Source organism: Festucalex cinctus, chromosome 1 (assembly GCF_051991245.1).
Source record: "Festucalex cinctus isolate MCC-2025b chromosome 1, RoL_Fcin_1.0, whole genome shotgun sequence".
In the NCBI taxonomy this organism is placed as follows: domain Eukaryota; kingdom Metazoa; phylum Chordata; class Actinopteri; order Syngnathiformes; family Syngnathidae; genus Festucalex; species Festucalex cinctus.
The window spans coordinates 13,723,486-13,749,225 of NC_135411.1; the positions used below are offsets into that span (position 1 = coordinate 13,723,486).

General features: G+C 38.7%; 1 protein-coding gene across 2 annotated transcripts in view; it reads left to right on the plus strand.

Annotated features, from left to right (window-relative positions):
• Nucleotides 1–25,740, plus strand: part of LOC144016805 (SPRY domain-containing SOCS box protein 4-like) — an 89,415-nt gene that overhangs the window by 43,437 nt on the left and 20,238 nt on the right. For both annotated transcript variants that reach the window (XM_077518139.1, XM_077518140.1), the window contains exon 2: nucleotides 8,634–9,579. In XM_077518139.1, coding sequence (XP_077374265.1) covers nucleotides 8,847–9,579 — 733 coding nt within the window. In that variant the 5' untranslated portion in view covers nucleotides 8,634–8,846. The remainder of the gene's footprint in view (nucleotides 1–8,633; nucleotides 9,580–25,740) is intronic.

A 25,740-nucleotide genomic window follows, 5' to 3' on the forward strand; every position in this document is an offset into this window, starting at 1 on the left:
CGGTTCAGTTTACGTCTAGCTCCGACATCCTCTCAGCCACCCAGGGATTCCCTCAGCGGGAATGAATGTCGGCAATGTCGAAAGGATGGCAGTTTGTTTAATCTAGGGGGGCGGGGGGGTGCAGCTGTTGCCACAAAGAGATGTAACATAAATGTGTGCGCTTGTGGTCGCATGTGAGGTCTGTTTATGCTCAGTCTGGCGCCCCGGTGCGTCCCGAGGAGTGGAACGTGGAAGAAGTGACCACTTTGTGAATCATTTTTCAGACGTCACTGGAATTAGTCAACGTTGAGGAAATGCAGCATGACAGCGAATGTTCGCGCTAATGAATTCAGTTAAGACAAAAATATCAATAAGGTGCCTTGGAGATGTTTTCATTTTAAATAAATTGGATTTTCCACTGAATTTTATTAAGAAGATGTTATTAAATTAAGATTAGGCAAGCCCCTATATTTTTGTTAAATATTTAAAGGGATACTTGACTCATTGAGCCATGTTCAGCAGTAAAAAGTTAAATATTGTGTCCAGAATGAATTTGATAACTTCATTATATTTCTTGTATAATTGACTATAAAAACAAATTTTTCCACTTGACCAATTATGGCTCAGTTTGCTGACAAACAGGTGAGCCACGATTGGTTGTTACCTTACTTCCTCAGCACAGGTGATGTCATCTTCAGTCGACAGCAAGTGAGAAAAATAGTATTTAAGTAAAATAATGAAGTTACCAAATTCATTCTGGACAGAATATTATCTTTATGTTAGAAATGGCTCAATGAGTCAAGTATCTCTTTAAATCAAGGGCACGCAGACCCTGCAAGTGTGGAAAATGACAGGGTAGACGTCATTGGCTAATGTTAAACATTTCATGAGGAAATAGTGGACCTACACTTAGCAACATAATTAGTTAGCACTTAGTAAGTGCATTTACATTTACGATTTCAATCGAGTTTGCCGATCACTGTTTTTTGCAACAAGCAGCATACACCTTCAATGTTCCAATCTTGTTTTATTGAAAAACAACAAAAAAAGAATACCTACAACATTTTTACTGCACAATTGCACATAAAGTAGTTCTTGCAAATAAAAATGTAAGTAATAGTCATCTCATTGCAGAAAAGGAATTTTTCAGAGATCTGATGAGACAAGATCAGTTTTATTCTAAACCGATCCCCCAAAATTAAGAAAATCGAGGCCGATATCGATCCTGGCCAGTCGATTGGCGCACCTCTAGTGTAAATATTTGTTCTGCAACTGTTTCAGCCTCAATTGAAGAAAGATAAAATGCTGCTTGTTTTTCTAAAAGGCACAGTTACCCCATAATGATCATGAAACAAGAATATGCAAAATGAAAATGATGCATTTTATGAAATGACTTGATGTGAACAATAAAAGCGTGTCATTTTTCCTTTTGTATCAAGTAACATTGCACACAGCAAAGCAGTGTGTGGGATGTGCCAAAATTCCATGCATCCCACGGAAACAATGGTTTACTTTACAGTGACGGAAACAATTACTGGTGTGCAAATGTTTTTCCACTTCTAATAAAATCTCACTTTCATTTTTCGGCTACATTTTCACAATGAATAATGAGGACACCAAGTACACTTATTGAGCCATACCAACATTTTGTTTCCGCAAGACATACATTATTCTATTCGAGAATCTTCAAAATTTAAAAAGTTACTAGGCATCACGCAAACTGTTGCATATAGGATATATAAATACTAGGGATGTCACGATAAGGGCAATATCGTGATATTAAAACTGCCACAATATTGTCGTCGTCATGTTCACAATATTTAAAAAGAACACATCTGTTAAAAAAAGTCAGGTTGATTTCCATTTGTGCAGTTCTAGCACCCTCTAGTGGCTATTTTATTAGTGCAATTTAATTTTCATGAGTGATGTTTTGGCCTTCTATTTTTAAAATCTATGCTAATTGTCAGATGAAGGGGAACCTAATTTGCTTGTGCAGCAATCAATGCGTGCTTGCATTAGCAAGTAAGTGCTTCAATATTGTTATTAGAGATTTTAGATGGTTTATATGCATTGCTGTACAAAAGCATAATATTGTGCTTTTTTTAGTATAAGCTTTTTTTTTACAGTATTGTGATGCTTTTTAAATATCGCTAACGCCCCCACAATATCGTGATAATTATCGTATCGTGACCTTCATATTGTGATAATATCATATCGTGATGTTTGGATATCGTTACATCCCTAATTGCTCATGGTACAGTAACATCTTAATATGAAAAAACATGAAATATGAGAAATATTGTTGGGGTGCAACACTTTGTAGGCTACATATCAGGACAATTACATTAGTCTCGCTTATTCTTTAATAATTTTTTTGCATTCCAATTTCTCCTCCATTACGTTATAAAAAGATAAAATTCAGACTTGTCATGCAAAACATGTACAAAGCTGACATAATAATTTGGTACAAGCAACACAAATTTATCAACTACGAAAAGTCTCAAGCTATCCAGTAGGTGCAGCACCACATTGCATCAATGGAATTGGCTTGATTCTTTTCTTCACGTCACGTTTACCTGTTTAGTTGTTGCTCATCAGAGTTGGAGGACCGTGTGACTTAAGTGGCAGAGGAAAGCAGCGATGCAGTGAAATGGAAAGAAAGGCAACAAAAGTAAACAACAGATGGCAGAAGCATGTTGCTATGAGTTGCAGCAGCAGACGCTACGCCAACCTCACTTGGGTGGGTGGGATGGGATGGTCTACGGGTGCTCAATGACAGCCATGACGACATGAGGTTGGAGGTCAAATGCCGCCTTGATGACAGCCAGTAATGTTGGATTGTCAGCCACACACACACCATGTCGGTTTACTTTGGCAGTGATGAATGTTGCATGCAGCGACCGCCTTTAACCCGTCTGCCAGTCATGAGGACACACACATACGCACACGCCCACACAGAGGCAGCTGTCTGCCTGTCCCAGCACTGAACCCGCTCATGCTGGGGGTGTACTGGGTTTGGGCGCATGTTTTGGCTACCCGTTGCCATGACCTCATTTGCAACGAAAGAGAAAGAGCTTGAGTGGGAAATACCAAGGGAGTCAGTATTAGAGGTGTGTTTGTTGACCATGAATTAGTCATGTTGCATGCACATACAGTCAATTTATTTCCAGTTTTGGACTCAATTCCTTACCTTGGGTAAATTACTTGGTGTGCGCTCCCCTCGGAAGGTTAGAACAGTAAAGCCAATTCCTTTATATTTACTTTAGACTTAGATGATAATACTGACACATTTTTCATAATTGGAGCATGTGTCAGACTTTTGGTTCCCAGGTGGGTAGCATTACGTTAAATTCCTTATTTTTTGGACCAATGGGAATGCCATATTATTAGGCACAATATCAATGAGCAGGTGTATTTTAAAATATTTTTATACATAATGTGCTCCAGGTTAGAAGGCACACTATTTTTGTGAAGCGTTGTATATTTAATAGTTTATTGGAATTGTACCGTATGTTTATTTGGACTCCTCCATTTTGAACATTGTTAGTCACTCAGGTGACTGGTGGTTGTGTTATTGAGTTGGCTAATGCTAAATACTATGTTGGTTGACAGTTCAACAGCTGTAAACAATACAATGAACTCCCCATTAGCCAGCCGTTTTTACTCAGTCCCGGCAGCTATTACGGTTTACTTTACGTTGGCCCCACATTGTAACATTGGAAATATGCCGCTAGAAAAGGTCAGCCTGCGTTGGTTTTAACCGGCAGCCACAGCATCAGGCTAGTATAGGACTACATTTCCCATGATTCTGAGACACCGAAGTAGCAAGTAGTTCTAGTTCTGATGTCACGCGTCCCAAAATGGCCGTTAGCGAAGCCATTTTGGCAGCATAGAAAATGCATCTGCCATTTTGAGTAAATGACAAACGCCACCCTTTGATTGACAGCTGTTGTGGGCCAGCTGCTATAATGAGAAGAGCCAAAAAAAAGAAAAAAAGATCGTACATTCTCCATACTACCAAAAGAGGAAACAGTGTTGCACTTTGTACATGGTGGCAACAGATGCTAACTGTTACCACACGCAAAATGTGACGGATAGAATCTGTTTCGTTCATTTGTGCTGCTTCAGTTTTAATAGATATTTCACAGCTGAATTTAATGACTGACCAACACTATAAAGAAGACTTTTTACGGCATAAATGACGGCGGTTGCGGATGAATTAGCAACTGCTAAGTTCCTAACGTACGTAAATAACACTGCAAACTGCTAATTTCAATGGCATTTTGTATGATCAGATTTGAAAGCACTCATCGGTGTAAGAGAGGAGGTAATTCCACATAGCAGCATAACCAAGTTGAAAAATACCCTGCTGACATTTCATGGCCAATCCAACATGTCCACCTCGCGCATGTATATTATGTCCTTTTCATCAAAGTGACTCTTGGGCGTAAAGTTGATGGATCAAAGCTAGTCTTTGCCCTCTTCGCTGTTGTAGTCCATTAGCCGCTACTTTTACGGTTCAGAGAAATACTGTAGTCACGTGACGTCCGGATTTCTATCGTCCCACATTGTAACAACTAGAAACCCGCTGCTAGAAATGACATTAAGCTAGTATTGGACAACATTTCCCATGATGCTTTGACACGGAAGCAGGAAGTAGTTCTAGTTCCGGTGTGATGAAACGCCTGCTAGCAATTAGATGTGTAAAACCTGAACATAATAGAAATGAATGTGTATTAAGAACGACAAACTGAAAAGCCGCCATTTTAAGTCGATTTTTGAGAAAGTTAAAGGATTTTAAGTGTACAAAATACGGTAACATATGTCTATACTCTGTTTAAGTTTTAGGTTTTGAGTGTGAAGATTTGTACTGATTAGAGGTTTAACCAACATAAAAAAAACAAATTGGTCATCTAATAATTTCCTCAAATGTTTATACATGGAAATGGAAGCTGAACTGTGCTTTGGCCTCACAATTGCAATACTTTTACAAGGGTGCGTGCATGCCTTTTTGTTTGCATTATGACAGGTATGTCGGAAATACATGAAAATCATCCCCTATTTGAGGAGAATACTGTACTACACTTTGATGTAATTACGTAGGAAATATTTCTTTAAAAGATCCGGTCATACTGACAAGCCTATGCATGTGATGATGAGCAACAAAGCAATAGTGTACAGTACCAGCATTTCCCAACATTACAGACTTATGACGTTCAGCCATTACTATACTTTCTGTTTCTTTATTCTTCTACGAGATTCCTTTTGAGTGAGTGGTCCGATGCCCTCCTTTCAACACACACACCTCAATGTGGGCTCATTGCGGCGGATGAGGCAAACACATGCAGTAGATCGATGAGCCATTTAGATGGTTATGTCATTCACACCTTCTGTCATTCCGAGGTGTGACTGTCTCTTTCTTGAAACCATAAGCACCTGCTGCCATTACTGGAAGGGACCACCAATATGTTAGTTTAACCATGAATAAATCTCTACTATATGTATGTTTTAAAGATTAAGAAGCAGTGCGGTGTTGTCCTAGGCTCGCATCATTTAAGTTAAGTTGCCAAATTATGAAATCTTGTATGACCTCTCTCTATAGACATTGTTTAAAGCTAAACCTGACTTAGTGGTATTTTCAAAGTATTGAACCAGTCTTTAAGCAACATTGAATAGTTTCTCAGCTGGGAGAAAAACAAACCGGCTTAAATAGAAGTTTGAAGAAACCGAAGAAGTGAATAACATCTGCCTGCAGTTAGGTTAATCTCTTTTGAAATACATCTAGCCATCCATTAGGGGTGTGAATTGCCTAGTACCTGACGATTCGATTCGTATCACGATTCACAGGTCACGATTCGATTCGATACCAATTAATCCCGATACGAATTTACAAGTCGATTGTTGCGATTTTTTTCCATTCAAATTTAGAAAATACTAATCAGTAAGCTTGTAGAGTGTAAGATTTATATGAAAATGTATTATTTATTTATCTGAAATTTCAGTCTTATAGAGGTTGTAATCTGTTTCATGTTTGAACAGCATTAAAATAAAATATTAAGGCTTAATGTTCCGTTCATATAACATTCTTCCATGCTCGAGGTGTGAATCCTAACCCGAAGTCAGACGTTTTGTTGAATATTTTTCCATTAAAAATGGAAGTTTAAAAATCGATTCACACACAAAAAAAAACAAAAAACAAAAAAAAAGGCAATGATGATAAGACGTTGAATCGGTAAGACTACCGAATGAACAATTCTGAGCGCTTAAAAAAAAAATAAAAAAATTGGATTTTTTTTTTATTGAATCGATTCGAGAATCGCGCGATGTAGTATTGCGATATATCGCCGAATCGATTGTTTTTTAACACCCCTACCATCCATATTCTATACTACACATCCTGTTTACACTCTGGACTGGTCGCTAGTCAAGCACATGGCACCTGCAGACAAGCGACCATTCAGTGAGTGCGAGTGAGACGAGTGAACCACTACAGCGTCAGTGACCCGTTTGAAATATATTTAAACGAAATGACATCAAAAATCGACTTGTTATAAGCTTAATTGTTAACCTTTTCAACTGTTAAACATTTAAACCAATTTGTTTTCTTGTTATTCCTGAAGACTCAGCCAATGCTCATTAAAATTACATGACCTTAACTGAAAACAGGTGAGTTTGCAAATCCCATATAATATTGCACAAGAGAAACGTTTGGAGGGTTGCATGATCGGACTGGCAACATTTCAGATTTGTTGGAAGGATGCGACATGAGTCAGAGGAAGTGTATGTATGTATGTAAATGTGCCAGTCTGTGTATGTTTGCTCCTCCTTTTCATAACTTCAGTCCCATCCAACTAAAAATCTGGCGCCAATTCTGTGAAATATCAACACTCACCATTTGTCCTTCCGCTTACTTTTTTAATTAGGTTTTTCATCATTGACTTCTTTAGACCCACCATCATTGATGACTTTTTCATCAATAGATATATAGATAGATGGAAATAGAATAGTATTGTAATGATACATCAAAGTTAAGGCGTAGATACACCAATCCGACGTCGGCCAAATGTAACCGACGCCTACCCCCTGTGGCGTCGGCCCAGACGTCGGCATGTCGCATAAAAAAATGGCGTAAATACACATCTTACCGACCGTGACTATTCCGTACCTTCAGCGCATGCACGAGAAGCAATTCCCCTCCATACCATCGGCGGAGGTAGTTATTATTCCTAAATACGGCGACGTATTACAACTCAATCCCACTTTACGGCATTAATTTATACACTGGCCCAACGTTGTCCGACTCCCGACGTCGAATTGGTGTATCTAAGCCTTTAAGATTCGGTTCACACCTCCGCTTCTGACCCGCTGTTCAGAACATGATTGGATGTTTTAAAATGAATAAAAATATCTTTTTACAAATATATAAATATAATAAATATATTATGACTGTAATATATCGACGGCTTCTTAAAATATTCGCCTGTCATTTTTTTCAGATTTTTCAGGAAACACAACAACAACAAAATGAACCATTTGCATCATGGGGAGATGATTTAGGTAAAAAAAAAAAATAATGCAAAAAAAAAAAAAGGACTTATACAATTATTTTAAGATGGTGACAATATAGCACATTTAATATATTATTTTTTTCCCATAACATTAATATATATTTTTTTATTAGAGATGTGCAAATCTCTAATATATCTCATCTATATAGTACAGTTTTCAATTGAGTGATTCCAGGATGGCTTCCGATTCGCTTCAATGTGATACAGCTCAGTTTGAGAGGATATTATTCAGTGTTTTTTTTTTTTTTTCCTTTTCATTTTACATACATTTGAATTTATCAGTGCTGTAAATGTGCCATTTCCTTCTAAGCTATATCTTAAAAAAACAAAAACAAAGATGATTAGATACATATCTCGATATATTTCAAAGTGGAATGATTCTGTTCGATTCAATGTACTAGCATATTTTAAATAGAAAAAATTGATTCCTAGACTGTGACTGTCTTTTCGTCCATGCTTCACTTGACAAAATTTTGGGATGGTGTCTTTGAAAGTGCATTAACATGTTCGACATGACTTTTGTGTTTTGAAGCGTTGATGGCAAATAGTCTCAAATTTGTTGTCTACACAATTTCGATCTGTGTTCTTAACCAGGTAGCCAAAATTCTCCCACAGTGCTGACATAAATGAGCTTGGAGGCCCGCATTTTCACGGTTATTAATAGCCTTTTTTAAAATGTTCCCCTACAATTCCACTGCCTTCACAAAGTTGGTCTAGCATTAGCATTAGCAATACTATTAGCTGTAGTCAGTTTTGCACACAGATCACTGGAAAATTAGTCACATGACATGCAAGTTGGAATAGGCTTTATAAACCTTTAAATTTAGGCTTCTGTTTTTTTGTTTTTAAATTAACTTGGTATAAAAATTATTATTTTTGGATTGTTAGCACTGTGAGCTCAGAGGTTCTCGCAATCTTTGATTTCGCTACTATACCATTACATGCTTACAAATGAACACTATCTCGTCTGTGTAGAGGTCTGCTCTGTATTATTGCAAGTTGTTGTTGTACTTGTTTGTTTCTTGAGAATTTAAAAGAATTGGATGATTTTTTAATACTTGCCTCCGTTTTGTTCTCTGTCACCAGGGTTGGCAGCAGCGTTTGACGTTTGGGGCATGAAAGCCGATCACATTCATCTTTCATTTGCAAATTCCACCTCCGTCTACCTCCCTCTCACCTCAGCTGCACCGCATTGATGAGGTAACATCACGCTGTGCTCAGGGCAGCACCTGCACAAACACCACCCTCCCATCACCCCCCTGCCCCCGCCCCCCTTCTGCCGCCCGTTCCATTGCAACCATGGGTCAGAAGATATCCGGTGGCATCAAATCTGTGGACGGCCGCGGGGAAAGCGGCGGTTCCCCATCCTACCGGCCCTCGGCTCATCGCAGGCAGCACCCAGACTTGAGGGGCCCGGATTTCTCCAAACCGCCCAGGCTGGATCTCCTTCTGGACATGCCGTGCGCCAGCCTGGAGACGCAGCTTCGTCACGCGTGGAACGCAGACGACCGTTCGCTCAACATTTTCATCAAAGAGGAGGATAAGTTGACATTTCACCGCCACCCGGTGGCTCAGAGCACGGACTGTATCCGGGGACAGGTCGGATACACGAGGGGACTCCATGTCTGGAGGATTCACTGGCCCTCCCGGCAGCGTGGCACCCACGCAGTTGTCGGGGTCGCCACCTCTGAAGCGCCTTTACATTCTGTCGGGTACACTGCCTTGGTGGGGTCAGACTGTGAGTCCTGGGGCTGGGATTTGGGACGGAACCGCCTCTACCATGACAGCAAGAACCGGGCCCACAGCTCGCTGCCGTCTTACCCTTCTTTCCTGGAGCCGGAGGAGGTGTTCACCCTACCGGACTCTCTGCTGGTCATTCTAGACATGGACGAAGGCACGCTGAGCTTCATGGTGGACGGACAGTATTTAGGAGTGGCGTTTCGAGGATTGAAAGGCAAGAAACTACATCCCATCGTCAGCGCCGTGTGGGGCCATTGTGAGATATCCATGAAGTACATCAATGGACTTGATCGTAAGTAGGCAACACCACTCACACGTTCATGTATGAATCATGCTGACAAAGAAGTTCACAGTTTAAATAACTACGGAACAACAACGGATGTAAAGATGACGGAAATATCGCAATATTAAAATTGCCTGGTTCTCGTCGGCATCTGTTAAAAAGGTAGCTTGTATTAATTTGTGCATTTCTAACACCATCTGGTGGTTAGTTTATTAGTGCAGTTAATTTTAATTAGATATGTTTTGGCCACTGCGGAGGTTCTCATTCCCATAAATGAGTCATACAAGCAAATACTTTTCAACATCTCCGGCAAAAATCATCCTTTTCACCCACTTCAAAGCAAATGGCTTGGCCATGTCATTGGCATGTGCTCCTACTGGCTCAGCTGCACAAAGTATCATGGTCTATGTAGTTCATAATATCATATTCAGATGAAGCGGGCCAAAAGTATATATATATATATATATATATATATATATATATATATATATATATATATATATATGTATGTATATATATATATGTATGTATATATATGTATGTATATATATATATATATATATATATATATATATATATATATATATATATATATATATATATATATATATATATATATATATATATGTATATATATGTATGTATATATATATATATATATATATATATATATATATATATATATATATATATATGTATGTATGTATATATATATATATATATATATATATATATATATATGTATATATATATATATATATGTATATATATGTATGTATATATATGTATGTATATATATATGTATATATATATGTATATATATATGTATATATATATGTATATATATATATATGTATATATATATATATATATATATATATATATATATATATATATATATATATATATATATAAATATAAATATTTGCTGGCATAACTGATTCAGCGGAGTGATAACCACCCGCAGTGGCCAAAACATTCCTAATTAAAATTAAACCACACTAATAAATTAGCCACCAGAGGTTGCTCCAACTGCAAAAATTGAATCCAACCTCGCCTCTTTAACAGATGTGCTGCTTTAATAATGTCACATGACGACGACGATATTGTGACAATGTTAATATCGCCATATCACAATATTGCCGTTATCGTTAGATCCCTAATTGTGATGTTTGGATATTGTTATATCCCGAGTTTTAACATCATCACAGTTTGCCACTGGATAGTTTTGAAGATATATCATATTAGTATATGCTGTTTTGGTTTCGTACTGTTTGTATATTAGTCTCTACTGTCTGTACTGTGTGCCTTCTGTGTTGTATGAGCGGCTAGTTTCTTGCCAGTGTAGGTGAGCCATTCATTGAACAGCTCATTAACTTATAGAGATGAGTTAACTATATTCTGAAATGAGTCACTTCCAGCCATCCGTATTCTTACTTTAATTCCCAATCATACAAAAAAATGAATGTCTGCTTTCATGGCTCGCCATGCATGGATTGTTCTTGAAACAATTGTCAGCCTGTTTCCTACCTAGAAAAAAAAGATAAGGAGTCATGTACGACTCCTTTCCCAACCTAAGACTGGATGTTTTTGTGAAACTGCAGCTGGCTAACTGAAACATGAGTCAGACCCAAAACACATTGCAGCATCAGACTTGAATGTTCCGACTTCCTGATAACGACTTGGCTGGCTGTTGTGTTAGCAGCAAATTAGCTAGCTTGACTCTGGTTAATCTACTGCACATTTGGATTTATTTATTTTTTTTTAAGAATCATCATCTGGATTTCAGCGCAATGAGCTTGCTTGGAACAATACAGGGAATATAGAGTCTGGTGTTAGTTTTACTAGCATTTCTTTCTCGGTCTTCACACCAACGTTTTATTGTAGGAGACGTTTGAAGATTGAAAGTAGGAAGAAGAGTGACAATTTGAAAGGCTCAACCTGACAGCTGTGAATAAGGTGGAAAGTGTTGCATGTAGGTAGGAGCCAGTATCATATTCTGATGCTGAGATAACCTTGAGCAAAAATATTGCATTTTCACAGTATCATTACAGCTCTAAAATTGGTGAATACTTGTTTCCATATACAATCTGTTTGCGTTTTAAATAACATATAGAATATTTGGTGTGTTAGTAAACTTAAAATGAAATTAGCCAACTGAAGTGTTCCAACTAAAATCCAAATTTTCTAAGGTAACAAGTGTTACTGTAAAACACTGCATATTCTTTTAAAGGCGTGGCTAAGTCTGGCTGATAGCTGGAAACATACAAACAATATTTTGGTTATGAAAACTCACATGATAGGACATGCCAGTTTTTGATTGGTTGCTAATCGCTGCACACTGCGTTGGGTGTAATGTGATTTTGTCTCTGCTGTTGCCGATTTCCACGTGAAAAATTACCCTCACCAGTTACAAGATGCAACATATCAACAACGTTTTTGTCATTTTGGTAACTGGGCCGATATCCTGGTAGAAATATCACACAGTTCTGCATTTTGAATTTTGATATTTCAGCTAGAAGAAAAACATTGTTTGATGTCATGATGCCAGCCAGGCATATTAAAGGTCTGGATCCCGGCGACGGGGAAATCCACCAAATCTGAGACAATGGTTTTTCTTTTCTTTTATTACTTTGGACCACTTTCCCAGCTGAAAGCTGTCTTGAGTTTGCCAATCAGAGATTAGTCATGATTTCTATTTTAATGCAGGGCTGTAATAAATAACCTGCATGTCCTCTCTTTTAGAGTCTGGCTTGCGCCTTCTTTCAGTATCACTTTGGAATTGTCTCTTGTCTGCCCTGCAGATGACTCAGATGGCGAGAGTGGAGTCATAATTGCCGTCTTACCCGGCAGTGTATGTGCAAGTCATGCAAGCAATACACAGTCAGAGAACAGCCACTGTATCATATTTCCTTTTAGAGCTGTATTACGGCCTGATTGGTTATATGTGGCCTGCAATTGATTGGCGACCAGTCCAGGGTGTACGCCGCCTCGCTCCATCGCCTCATCAGCTGGGATTTGCTCCCTCTCACCTCTGACCCTAATAAGGATAAGCATGATAGAAAATGGCAGAATTGGATGACTGACAGTGTCAATCAAAACTGAGGTTATAAGGCTAAAACATTAATGTACAACAAATCTGACATTGCTTATAGTACTATGACCAATTTGTTGCTTGTGGTTGTTTAAAAAAATAAATGGGAAGGGGACCTAGAAGAAAAATGATCATTAAATCACAATCATACAATTATTAGGGCCACTGTCCACAAAGATTATTATTATTTTTTTTTTAGGGTCGGGGGCAATATTCCAAGAAAAAAACTTGCAAAATTGACACTTTATAAAGTCCCACCAAGAACCCCAGGGTCCGATCGTGGCCCCCAGAGCCACTCGGGACCCACATAGCCCGAATGCTGTGACCGAGAGCGTTTCAAAGGTGTATGTCCCGTTGCTCCACGACCTTCCATTCCGGAGATAGAGGGCCGACAAACCCGTGATTTTTACCCGGAATAGGAACCATCGCTAGGTTTTTGAAAATCACCGGGTCTTCTGGAGGTCTTTGGGCGGCCGTATCTCCCGAACCGTACATCCTACCGGGGACATAAGGACATCCCCGAACTCGTCTTGATGACAGCTTTCCAACGATGTGGGTGCCATCGCTCCACAACGTTGCATTCCGCTATGGTCATCTAGCTTTTGCCTCTGTGCTGAATGACCGTTGCGGCAGCGGCAACTACGGAAACCCAGCGGCGCATTCCCGTGGATCCCGCCGACATGAAAAATGTACATTGAAAAGAAGAGAGCTGTCGAAATAAAGGCTCTGGGAGATCTAGATCCAAATAAGTGTGACTCGCTCTCCTGGCTGTGCTGCACTCGCATCCATCTCAGTGCTACTCTGTAGTGGCAGGCTGCGGGTACTTCGATGGGCCAAATTACGCATTGACTTGCCACTCGCAATCAATTGCGTTGTTTTTTTTAACACACTAATTTGCGCATAATTAATTAATCTAGATTAACGCATTAAATTGACAGCCTGGGTTAGAGTTAGGTTTTGTTTTGTTTTATTCGAAAATTTGCGATTTTATAAATAGTGATAAATTTGCGAGTTTTTTTCTTAGAACATTGCTCCCACCCTCTAAAAAAAAATAAATATATTAGACGTGGCCCTAATACGCAGTCGTCCAATCACAATATTGAAGGGGGGAAAAAAATGCAATTAGATTATGTTCCAAAATCTACTGCAAGGTATTAAAAGGAAATTTAATGTCACCCGCTTTTCTCCTTAAACACAGTTGTGCCTCCTCTCTGCTCTATTGCCCGTCATTGTGCCCAGTCATGCAGTAAAACATGCGGGACATAAAAGCCAAGCCGCAACATCCAGCTGCTGAATAAGCAGTCAAGTTCTGGCGAGTTAACGTAATAAGCTTGGATGCAAATAAACGCTGAGCAAGATGCAAACTGCAGATGCATAGTTCACCTAATTGCTGCCACATTACATCAACAGCATGTGTAAGTCATTCACTTTGTTTGGAGCACGCTGTCATTTGCTTCTGTATCCAGCATGTGTTTATTTTCCTCTTTATTGTTCTTTCCCCTCTTGACGCTGTGATTATACCAATTAGCAGCACGTTGCTTGCTCCAATAGGAAGGAGCTGTCTTGGCTTCAGCGCTGTAACATGCATCTTCATCTTCTCTTTGTACTGTATTTCATCACTTTGGAAATTCGTTCCCCCCCCCCCCCCCCCCCCCCCCCGATGTCAACTCTGTTTCTATAACATGTACATAAGCTTCTGTATCCACTCAGTTTCACAACACTGGGGAGGACAAATCAATCCTGTGGCAAAGGGAGGAGAGAATAGCAACAGGAAGTTCAGTTGAAAAGAGAAATGAGATACAGTATGAGGGGAGAGTTTCTGCTGTGAAAACAAGTAGAATAGAGACCAGTACAGGGCACTGATGTTCTTCGGAAGCGTGAAAATAGAATGCAATGCGAGTTTGAGGTAACAGGAATAAAAGTAGGCAGCTTACCCATCCACGAGCCATTATGACAATGTTGGCATAAATATACCGTTTCTTTTGTTTTTGCTAAAACCCGCCAAATTTACATTTAATATTTGATTAAACGATATTCCATGCATAATGTAATTTACATGTTAATAAATACAGTATTGACTTATAAGTGGCCCGACTTATTAGTTTTACGCGATACGTTGGTCATTTATTTTACTTGAGTTGCAAGCAAAAATTAGAGTTGTGGCAGTTAGCTTAACTAGTACCAAATAGTCAACAATTCTTAAAAAAAAGAGAGGCCAATCACTTTTTTTTACGATGTTTATTGCCACTGCCATCTGAAATTTAAACATAAAACTAATAGATTTATACGTTATTTGACAAAGTTATGTTGGCTAGTTAATGCTAACACACAATGCAAAATGCCATAGATAAACTAACAAAACTAGCATCAATGTTTGGTACTTATACGCATGTAGATGAACAATACACTGTAACAATACTTGCCTAACGGCCAATATTACTGTAGCTTACTAAGTCAATTAGTTATGAAACGTTTCTGACAATCCCCCCCACGCTGGCCAAAGGATACATACTAGAAAAAGTATGCTTAGTAATTGTTATTTCTTATTCCCAGTGTCTAAGCAATTTGTTCTAAAAGTTCTTACTCTAAGTACCTCCGAAGAAAATACTTGACTAATATTAATTTGAAATGTATTAATGTATTTTTTAAGTACACTACAAGTCAAATGTTTGGTGACACGTCTCTATTCGACAACGCAATAAATTGTTTCAAAACTTTAAATTTGTAGTGTTTATTTAATATCATTGATATGAAGCCACTGTGACATTATGCAGTTTGGACTTTATCTCTGCGCTTAAATATAGTTATGAAACCAACAGGTCTTAAGATTAATTGCAAATTCATTGTCCTAAAATGTTTAATACAACAGAACTTTACTTGATCAATACTATAATTCTTTTGCGTATCAAGAGATGGATGCCGCATACCACAAAATTGTTACCTGTATCGCACTTCTTGAACCTAGCCTCTTTGCAATTGACATGGTTGTCTTCTACTAACTTTGAACTTCTCATAACTTCATAATTCTTATGATGATTATGTGCAAAAATGACAAGCACTTGTAAGATCTTTGGACGTGGCATCTCGAGCATTAAAACACTAATTTCACTTTTTCCTCTGACAAGGCTGGTTTCATCCTCTACGAGCTTATTTACATCTCACATTCCTTTGGCTCCATCAATGAGAAGTGACCCACTTTTTTTGTAATCTGCCTCTCTACCTCATCCCTACTGTGTAGTCTGCAGTGCATGAACTCACATGGGTCAGTCAGAAAAGTGAAGGCTTCAGCCTTCTTTTCATCTCAAACAGTCACTCATGCCCAGCTTGTTTACGCAATAGCCACAATTTAGCGCAGGATCACGTTTTTCTCTTCAACTCAGCGGGGATGCTGCTTGGATAGCTTCAGGAGACCAACAATATAAGTTGATACGTACATATATCAAGTGCAAATTAAAACCACCCACCTACTGTACATGTTTTGTTTCCTCACAGTCATAAATCAGTGCATGTGGCTTTAAAAGGCGTTGCCTGGTCTGGTGAGTGATGTGGGTGTCAGTGAATGAGAGTTTAGACAAGAATTGGTTGCGGCGTGCTTACGATGTGTTTGGTTTCTTGCCTTTTGTTCACTAAAGAGATTGAAAGTGCATCGATGACAATGTCTATCGTTGACTTTTTGCGAGGACATGACGTATTAACTAGCAATGGTAAGAAGCTATATTAAAGTTGCTAATACATATATTATTTTAACTTGTCTTGGTGCTCATAGACGGGCTGTTGTGGTGCACATTTCACACTATCTTCCATGTTAAGCGTGAAATGATTCCAACTTTGGACATTCTCCGTCTTCTATGTATTTTTTGTCACAACAAAAAATACAAGAGTTGCACCAAAAATATTCAGCCACAACTGACATTAATGTCAGAGAGTTATTCACTGAACAACAGTTTGTAGTTTGTGATCATGTTCGAATATGACACACCGTGTCCTACTTGGCTTTTTGTAATAGCTTCCTGCAACCATTTTGCTCAATGTTTTTTTTTATTACATCTTTTATATCGATTTTAATTAGATTGTGCAGGTATTTGGCTTGTTGCACAGATGCTGCAATTATTGCAGCTGAGCTCTGTGGCCGTGTTCTTGACGTTTGTGATTTGTCATTCTGAAGCTACACCACAAGCCCTACTTGAAACTGGGATGCAGAACACAGAACATACAACACTTGTGTATTTCACTTGTTTTTTTTTTTGTTTTTTTTTATTGAAACATGACTGAATGGATGGCAGGAAGGCAGTGTGGTATGATTTTTTTTTTTAAATGGTGGCAAAAGTGGAGATTATAACCTAGAGAATGTTCGCAGGAGAATCAGAGAAGATTGCGATAACTGCATGAAATACTGTAGATAGCCTAGAAGTGAAGATAAGGGCTCGTAGTGGTTATCTTTGATAAAGCTTTGATGAAAGTTGCTTCCTGACAATAAGCGCGCCAAATAAAGTGACAAGAGTGAGCGACAAAATCGAGAGAATACTCGTATAAGGACACAGATTCACCGTGAAGATGGATAAGGAGAGCTAAGGGATTGCTATTCAGAAAATAAGAGTGACGGGCACGGGATGATAGCTGATGGAAAGAGGAGGCACATTGTAAATGAAGACGATGAGCGGTGTAAGAAAAATGAAAATCACATGAAGCAACTGGTGTCACCTCTGTGGCGAGCTCATGCTCGGATGAGCTTCTCGGAGAGGAAGCGGGTCAAGGACCGACTGAGAAGCTAATGAGGCAGCGCAGGGCTGCCGGATAAAGATCGACATGTCGGGTGGATGATGTATTGTACACGTTCACGCACTTGATTTGCACCACTTCAAAGTAGATTTTATTTTATTTTTTAAATTAGGGGAAAGAAGCCAGAAGGCACCGTTTGGGTTTTTAAAAGGTTTTGTTGTTGTCAAACAATTCACTTAAATGTAGGCTGCGACAAGGCGTTTTCGTGAAATAACATTTTGGAAGGAATTGAAAAATATTGACTCAAGGTTGGCCAAAAAATATATTCAGGATGCTTCTGATTTTAATCTAAAAAAACAACAACATTTATTTAAATGTATCATTCATTCATAAATAATTCCTGTTCAAAATGTTCAGACAACAACAATGTATACTGATTCTAAATCAGTTTTAACATAAATTTAACATTCATCGTTTGGGCTTAAATGTCACAATTAAGTAGTTGGTAGCTATTGTAAACATGTCTTAAACCCATCCAGCATTCTGCCACTTGTGCAAAATTACAACTCACAAAAACATATGGATGTAACAGAACATAAGAACAACGGTTTTAATCGTCCAAAATAGAAAACTCGATTTCATGATTTAGCACATTTTCAACGACGTTTTTAAAATGACAATGTAGCAAATTAATTTGATTTATGGCCAGCCCTAATGAAGGCGTGGGAATGCTGAAAGCTGAATGCTAAGATTTGAATGCACGTGCAATGCTTATGAAGTAAATTGAGAGATAAATTATGAAATTATGACCTCCTGGTTACTGGGCAATGCTTCACCAACTGTGCCACCGAGCAGTATCAGACACCTGGTAATGATGATAAGTTATATGTACGGAAGTGGGTGTGGAAAGTGATACTTATAAAAGTTCATTGTCTGTCCTATTGAAAATGAATGGGGAAAAGTTGATATTAAACGTTAAATTGTGCAAATACTGTAAGTAATGTGGAATCAGACGATATATGCCCCAAGAGGTGTGAATTTTTGAAGCTAGTTGAAATTTGAACAGTGTAAATTGGAAGTATGTGGGAGTTATTACGCGGCAATGTGGAGAATAAAAATCACAATAACATATGCGGGAATGCTTCAGCATTAGTTATTTAATTTATAATTAGTTACTTCTCTTTATTGTGACTTTATTTTTTAAAAAGTTCGGGACAGGTTCTTTTTTTCTGGAGAATGTTATGTGTTAGCTCTCGATTAGTAACACTCAAGGAATCCATTGATTTCCTGTTTTACTGTACAAGGCTGGTTGTACTTAGACTGCATGGTTTAATCTTTGGGATTATGCAGATAAATTACTGGATCAACCGGTTATCCACCGGGGCCCACGGTGCTGCGGAGGGCCTGGTCGGTTGCCGACTTGTCACGGCCTCTTAACAGCAGCATTACTGGCTTTGCCAGAGCCGAGCAGCGTGGAGTGGAACGGGCAATGGGGCTCGAGAACATCGATGCTTGCCAGACGGCAGCTTGCCGGGTGGCCGCCTTCGTCTCTATCAGATACGTTGAAGAGCATAATTTGCATTCGGCTTGAAGTGTTGTTGTCATCCATGTTTACATTAGTCTCTCGCACAAATGAAACTGTTTTTGGTTGTGCTTGCACATGCCTACACTCAACAACACAAATTGTGGGGGCAAAATGCATCCACTTTGAAACACATTTTCAAGTTTGTTTCTCTTGCCGCAATTTCATCTTTGTGGTCTAAACTTGGGGCTGGAGGAAAGTGTGAGTGACAAAAAAAAAAAAAAAAGTTTTTTTTTTTTTTTTTTTTTTTTTTTGAAGAACAGCAAATGACACGGTTCAAGCTCTCATCCTTCCATTTCTATGCCTCATTAAGGTTGCAGTCAACTGGAGCTTATCCCAGCTGACTTGGGGCCACAGGCAGGGGAATTTTTGCTGTTCTGACTTCATAAAATCAAGCTGGATATAGCAAAAATCGAATTGTGGGCTGGCAGTTTAAACAGGGCAGACACACTTAGTTTAGCCAATAAGAATTTTTTTTTTTTTTTTGTGCTGCCGTTGAAAGAAATTACAGTACATCCACAAGTCACACAAAAAGGTTTGTAAACATGTAGACAATTATTAATGTGCTTATTTGCAACAACAGAGTTTGTGACATTGCTCTGTTTGTGTGGGACATTTGCACTTGTTTTCCCACACTCTTCCAACACTCCACGCCACATTTTTCAGTTTGCTTTCTTACAATCTGTCGCCAGCAAACAGTCAAATCAAGCCAGACATTCGAGCTTAGTCACCAACTGTCTCGTGGCAGATATTTCGTTCCCTGAATATTGGACTGTTAAATTGGAAACGCAGGTGGCGGTTGCACCAAAACTGTGACGTCCGTTCGGTCTCTCCATTGTTGTTGGAGACCGAGCTTAATAGACGGTAGGAAGGAAATGAGTGATCAGCCGAAGGGAGCAGTCGCAGCCTCTGAAAATGGCCTCATGGGTAACGCCAGATCATATCATTCAGAGCGAGTCCTAAAAATTAATCATCTCATTTTTACTGATTGTGGATTAAAGACATTTAAATGCCTGACACGGGTTGCATTTCTTGTTAAATCCAGCAGAATTAATATGAGAACAAACAAGAACTAAGATGTGTCATATTTGGTCTATTGACGACTGAGCAAAAATGAAAGCAGTGTGAACTCTCAGTGTGATTTATTCTGCTGTCTGTCAATTGTACCCAGTGTAGGCGTGCAAAGGGTATGCAAAGGGAAAATCACATTATAAGTTGTCATTTACAGTATTCAGTGTACAGTATTCTGTGTTCGACTTGTATCCAGGAATTTATTGCCATCAGGTATAATGTTTAGCAGTTGTTAACTGAAATGTAAGTTAGACAACAAAGTGGGCAAATCAATTTGCTGAATTTGTGTTTTCATATATCTTTAATTTAGCTTTAAATATGAGGTTCTCTAAGTTCTATTATCTTTGTTGTGAAATGTGGGAAAACCAAATTTCATAAAAGCAACACTTAAAAGTAGGGACGTTCGATACCACTTTTTTTCAGACCGATACCGATACTCAAACCCTCAGTACTCACCGATACCAACTGCCGATACCAGTAGTACATTTTGACAAATAAAAAAAAAATCACTAAAAGATATTTTTAAACAAATATATTTCCTTTAATTTTAGTTAAAGATTCACAATTTTGAAGTATTTCCAATCCGGTGAAGTTTTGGTGGAAAAACTGCTGCAAGCTAGCGCCAGTTACAGGCAAGGAGGACTCACTTGACTCTTTTACTGCCACACGTTTTCAAAAAAAACTTTGATGTGAAAAAGGCTTTGATCATTCACGTCATCCTTGAAAACGTTCTATTTCATCAGATTCTGTCATGTTTCATTGTAATTTCGTATACCGGCAGCCCATTGAAAAGAGATCAAATTCTGCCATCTGCTGGCCATAGTTAGTGTTTTTGATTCCACAATCCATTGACCAGGCAGTAAAAAAAAAAAAAAAAAAAAAAAAAGTTCACGTCATTTACCGTTTATGGCGGCATACATCTTTATTTTACTAATCGTTATTAAACGTTTTTGGCAGTCAAAGAGTTAACGTCTTCCCCCTCTGCCATCGGTCGCTTGTACTCGTCTGCGTCACGAGTACTCGAGTGCTAGAAAAAAGGCGGTATCGGCCCGATACCGATACCTGGTATCGGTACTCGCCCATCCCTACTTAAAAGTTTCAAGTTAAAACATTGACCTACTTAAAATTTGATCGATTCAATCGAAATTGATTTTCATCCATTTTTTTTTTTTCAGTGTGTCTTCTCTCTGTGGCCTGCAACACAAATTATACAGCAAAGTGAAGGTTAAATTCCCTTGAGGGATTATAATGATGAAAATAGATTACATTCAAATCCAAATTGAAATGCAATCAACAAGACGTTGGACGCGTTGCATTGCCTAGCAGCCACTTCTTCACCACCCCCACGATAACCGCGTGATTTTTGACAGGCAAGAATGCTGAGAGGGGCTGAAATCAATTTGCGCTGCTCAGCAGTTGCTTTTCACGTGTCTATAAATCTGATGTTTAACACTGGCATAGATCAGATTGGAGGACGTACTGCAGCCACAAGTTGTCTCTCGATCGTGTTCAAAGTGCACCTGTATAAGCGACATTAAATATTGTAGTCTAATTATTATGAGCTCCTGTGAACCTTTTTTTTTTTCTTTTTCTTTTTTTTTTTTTTTAAACCTCTTTCTTCTACCATCTCTTTGTAACTTTCACATCCTCACAGAAAACAACAAGGCACTCTAAAGCAGCCAGGGCAGATAACTATCTGAAGGGAAGATGCATTTCTGGGGTGTTGGCATAGCTAGCTAGCTAACTGTGTTTTGCAATTGTACCACAAAGTTCTTATAGTGGGGGAGGGACAACTGATGATTTACTAGCCTCCGTTTTCCACATGACCCCCAAAAAATAAGTAATACTGAAATGGGAGGAAAACAGTTTACTGCTACAGTTCCACACTGGAGTACAAAATAGCTTTCAGTAGTTGTACATTTTCAGCAAATATCTTCAAACATGTATGATGTATTTCAAAACAAATTGTAGAATTCACTTAACGGAGTCTTTGAAATATATTGACACTTTAAAAGTATTCCGTAGCGCCGGTACTAACTCTTGCTCGCATAATTCTCACTTTGATGCCCAACTGACTGCAATATTAATGCCAATAGAAATTAGCATAGACGTTACATAATTACAAACCTTGAACATTGATAATTCTCAGTATCTGTACATACAGACAGCATAGAACAATACTCAGGCATATATCCACTTCGCTCAGCAACATTCCATTTTAGTTGGGGTCCTTCTCTGCCTCTTTTTCTTACACTGCAAGTCTTCCAGTAGATCTCAGTGCTGCCCGGCATGTTGTGAAGTAGCGCAACTCTAAATTCAGACTTGTCTGTATACTGTGAAAACCCATGAAAAAAATGCGAGGGTGCAAATAACGAACTGCGTTGTAGCAGAGAAACACTGTACAACTCATTAGTTTTTGTTGATTCTTGGCTCATCAAGTACAGTCAAACCTCGTTTTCGAACGCTTCTGTTCAACCAAATCGGTTTTCAACCAGAAAATTCGAGAATTTTATGTCTCAGAACTCGTCCAAAAATTCGGCTCTCAACCAAACTGAAGAAAAACGACCGTACCTGAACGCGTTTCACTCGGGAGCCGAGCTAACTCGAATGCCCAGGATGCTTCCTCCATAGCACATTCGTGTTCAAAGTTCGTTTGGAGCAGACCTGTTCATTGTTATTTACGCAAATCTTTTTTTTAGTTTTGCATCGTGTATTAGCCCCTAATCATGGGTCCAAAGAAAGCAAGTGCAAGTGGTAAAGCTGGTGAAGAAAACAGTAAAGTAGTGCGCAGAACTATTGAATTTAAAAAATAAATGTTTGCATTTTGTTTTTGTTTTTTTCATCATTTTAGATAGGATATCTAAATAAAACTGTGTCTATTTCTACCCTTTTCTATTTATGGTAAACAGTATACATTGCCGTTTATGGTGTAAAATAGTAAAAAAAAAAAAAAAAGTTTTTTTTAGACTTGGAACGGATTAAAATTATATACATTGATTATAATGGGGAAAAAAATTGTTTCGGATTTCGAACAAATCACTTTTAGAACAGCCTTCTGGAATGGATTATGTTCGAAAACTGAGGTTTGACTGTATTTTTTTTTTCTGCAGCAGTGCAGCACACGACTCTATCAGTTTTAACTGCAAGATGATTGTCTCCAGTCTTCATCTGCCTCCGTCTTTGTTCAGGAGCTTTTACACCATCTTCCAATCAGCTTTTGGCCCCTCCGGCATTCCCGATGCACTCTCACTGTCCTTTGTGTCCTCTCATGGATTTGAGTTTCATTTAAAGGTCTCTGTGCCTCTCTCGCACCTTGATGCCGAATGAAGCCCATCCAATCTATTCAGCTGTTGCTAAATTCACTTCAGTAATTAGAAGTGTGATATTGATTTCATTCGAGCAAGCTTTGTGTTCCTTCACCGCCACCCGCCACTGAGCCGAACGCAACAAGGCCATCAATGACATCATCTATTGTCTGGAGTGCTTCCTACTCTTCTGAACTTCGCAGTTCTTGCAACGCAGGAAGAGGAACCGACTCAAAATTGGATCACATCTGCGGTCGGGGGCTGAGGACAAGCTGTTTCATTTCCATGGCGACATTTCCTGTTTGCACATCAAGTGAGAATGATGTCATAACTTCAGTCAGCCAGTTCGTTCTGTGTTCTCGACCTCTCTAACAGTAGACAATAATTCAAAAAACATGATTTCTGCAAAGATTTTTTTTTTAATATACGTAGCAACCTTTCTTTCTACTGTATGTAAAGTTGAGCTTTGCCAGTGAATCCAATCAGGCTGTTATCAGACCACTCAGTGGAGAGTTTGTTTCAGGACATCCGTGAGCAGAGATAAGAACTTGGAAAATGGAGAGCGCAGCAAGGACCATTATAAATCATCTCTCGATGAAATTATTTCACTTTGCAGTTTCTCCTCGCTTTATCACAGTTCATTGTTTGCTACACTGCTATAAATCGCAAGTATTTTTTTAAATTGACAGTCTGAATTTAGAGTTGTGCACCTTCCTTGTAGTAGCGCGTTGTGCCGCAAAATGCCGGGCAGCGCTGAGGACGCCTTGAGTGTAATGCAGTATCATGTTTTGCCATTTTAAAATTCATTGTTCCCACAGAGCAGAGACAATATATGACTGTTAGTGTTGTTTTCTGCTTGGTGTGTGTTAAAGCAACAGTTGTTTAAAGGTTTGTAATTATCATTACATCTATGCTAATTTTGTTGACTAGATTTAAAAAAAATAATAATCAAATACACAATAAAATCTCATCCAGTACTATTTATAACAAATTTAAAGGCTAAAAACCGGGACTATCTGGTCACCCTACTTTACATGCTAGCATTATGCTAGCGAACTTTCGTTAGATTAAATGATAAGATTTGCGTTATGATAGTCTACCATTTCTTGACTGCAACAGTTTTGATAATTTCAAATAAATGTTTTTAAAGCTTGTAGGAGGGTACTTCAATGTTTTTAAAACTGTTTTTATATTGTCTCTCTATTGCAAGTTTTTGCTTATTGTGGGTGGGTCTGGACCTGCCGCAATAAACTGGGTATTGTTTTTGTAGGGTGCGCATATTTTGATTTTCACAAAAGACGACACTTGATCCTCCCTCGACATATACTTAAATGACAATCAAAGCTTACGCAAAGATGCCATACATTAGAAACGTTTTATGTATGCCTCCTTTATATTGGGTAGAAAATAAAACAAAAAACATAACTCTCTTTTGAAGTCTTAACTTGACAAATTAGTAAATAATGACATCATTTTCTTTTGCTTCAGCAATTGACCTTTTTGTTTGTTTGTTTGTTTGTTTGTTTGTTATGGGTGGTGACCACCTCTTCGGTTTTGGGGCGCAGAGCGCTACCAGTGACCTAAAATTCTCGGCCACCGCCACCACTCGGGGCCTTATTTGAACTCAGGAAGTGAAGTACATAAAAATCTGACCTACTCTTTTACTTTAACAATGTAAAATACTCATTAGGAACACGCACATAGCCCCCCCAAAAACACCATTCGCGATTGACTTGGGAGCAGCCCGCAGTTCACCAGTTGCGGGAACAACACGGCACAATGAAAACTGGACATTTTTAGGAATTTATTTAAAAAAAAAAAAACACCGGACGCCCAGGCAGGATGTAAAAAAGTGGACATGTCCGGGCAAAAGAGGATATTTGGTCACCCTGGTTTTGGCACCTGACCTGAATTATTTTTACAACCTCTCTTTGGAGGCCTTTTCGGTATTATCTGTTCCCTCTGCTGTCATGTTTGAACAATCGTCTCATGCATCAAAGTAACATTGCGCTCATCTCCTCATCTTTCATCCAGCCTGGAGTTATCCATCATTTCATCTGCTATCTTATCTAATTCACATTTGCCTTTTTTTTTTTTTCCTGGCTTGCCTCTGGGCACCGTGCCCAGGCGGCAAAAGCTGCTTGTCGGCCGACATTGCGGCGCAGCAGCCCGACCTGGTGCTGCAGCGACTGTCCTCTAACTGACGGCCCAAGTTAAACGAAATGTCAGAGATTTGTGGTTCTGATGATGTGCTACAAGAATCAAAGTCTTTGTCCTCCCTCCCTCTCTCCCTGCCCGTACGCTCAGGTTTTATGTTCAATTTCATGGTGCTGCACCGTTTAAGGAGGATGGATTGTGACAAAGTGTATCGAAACTTTATATATATATACTTATGTGCA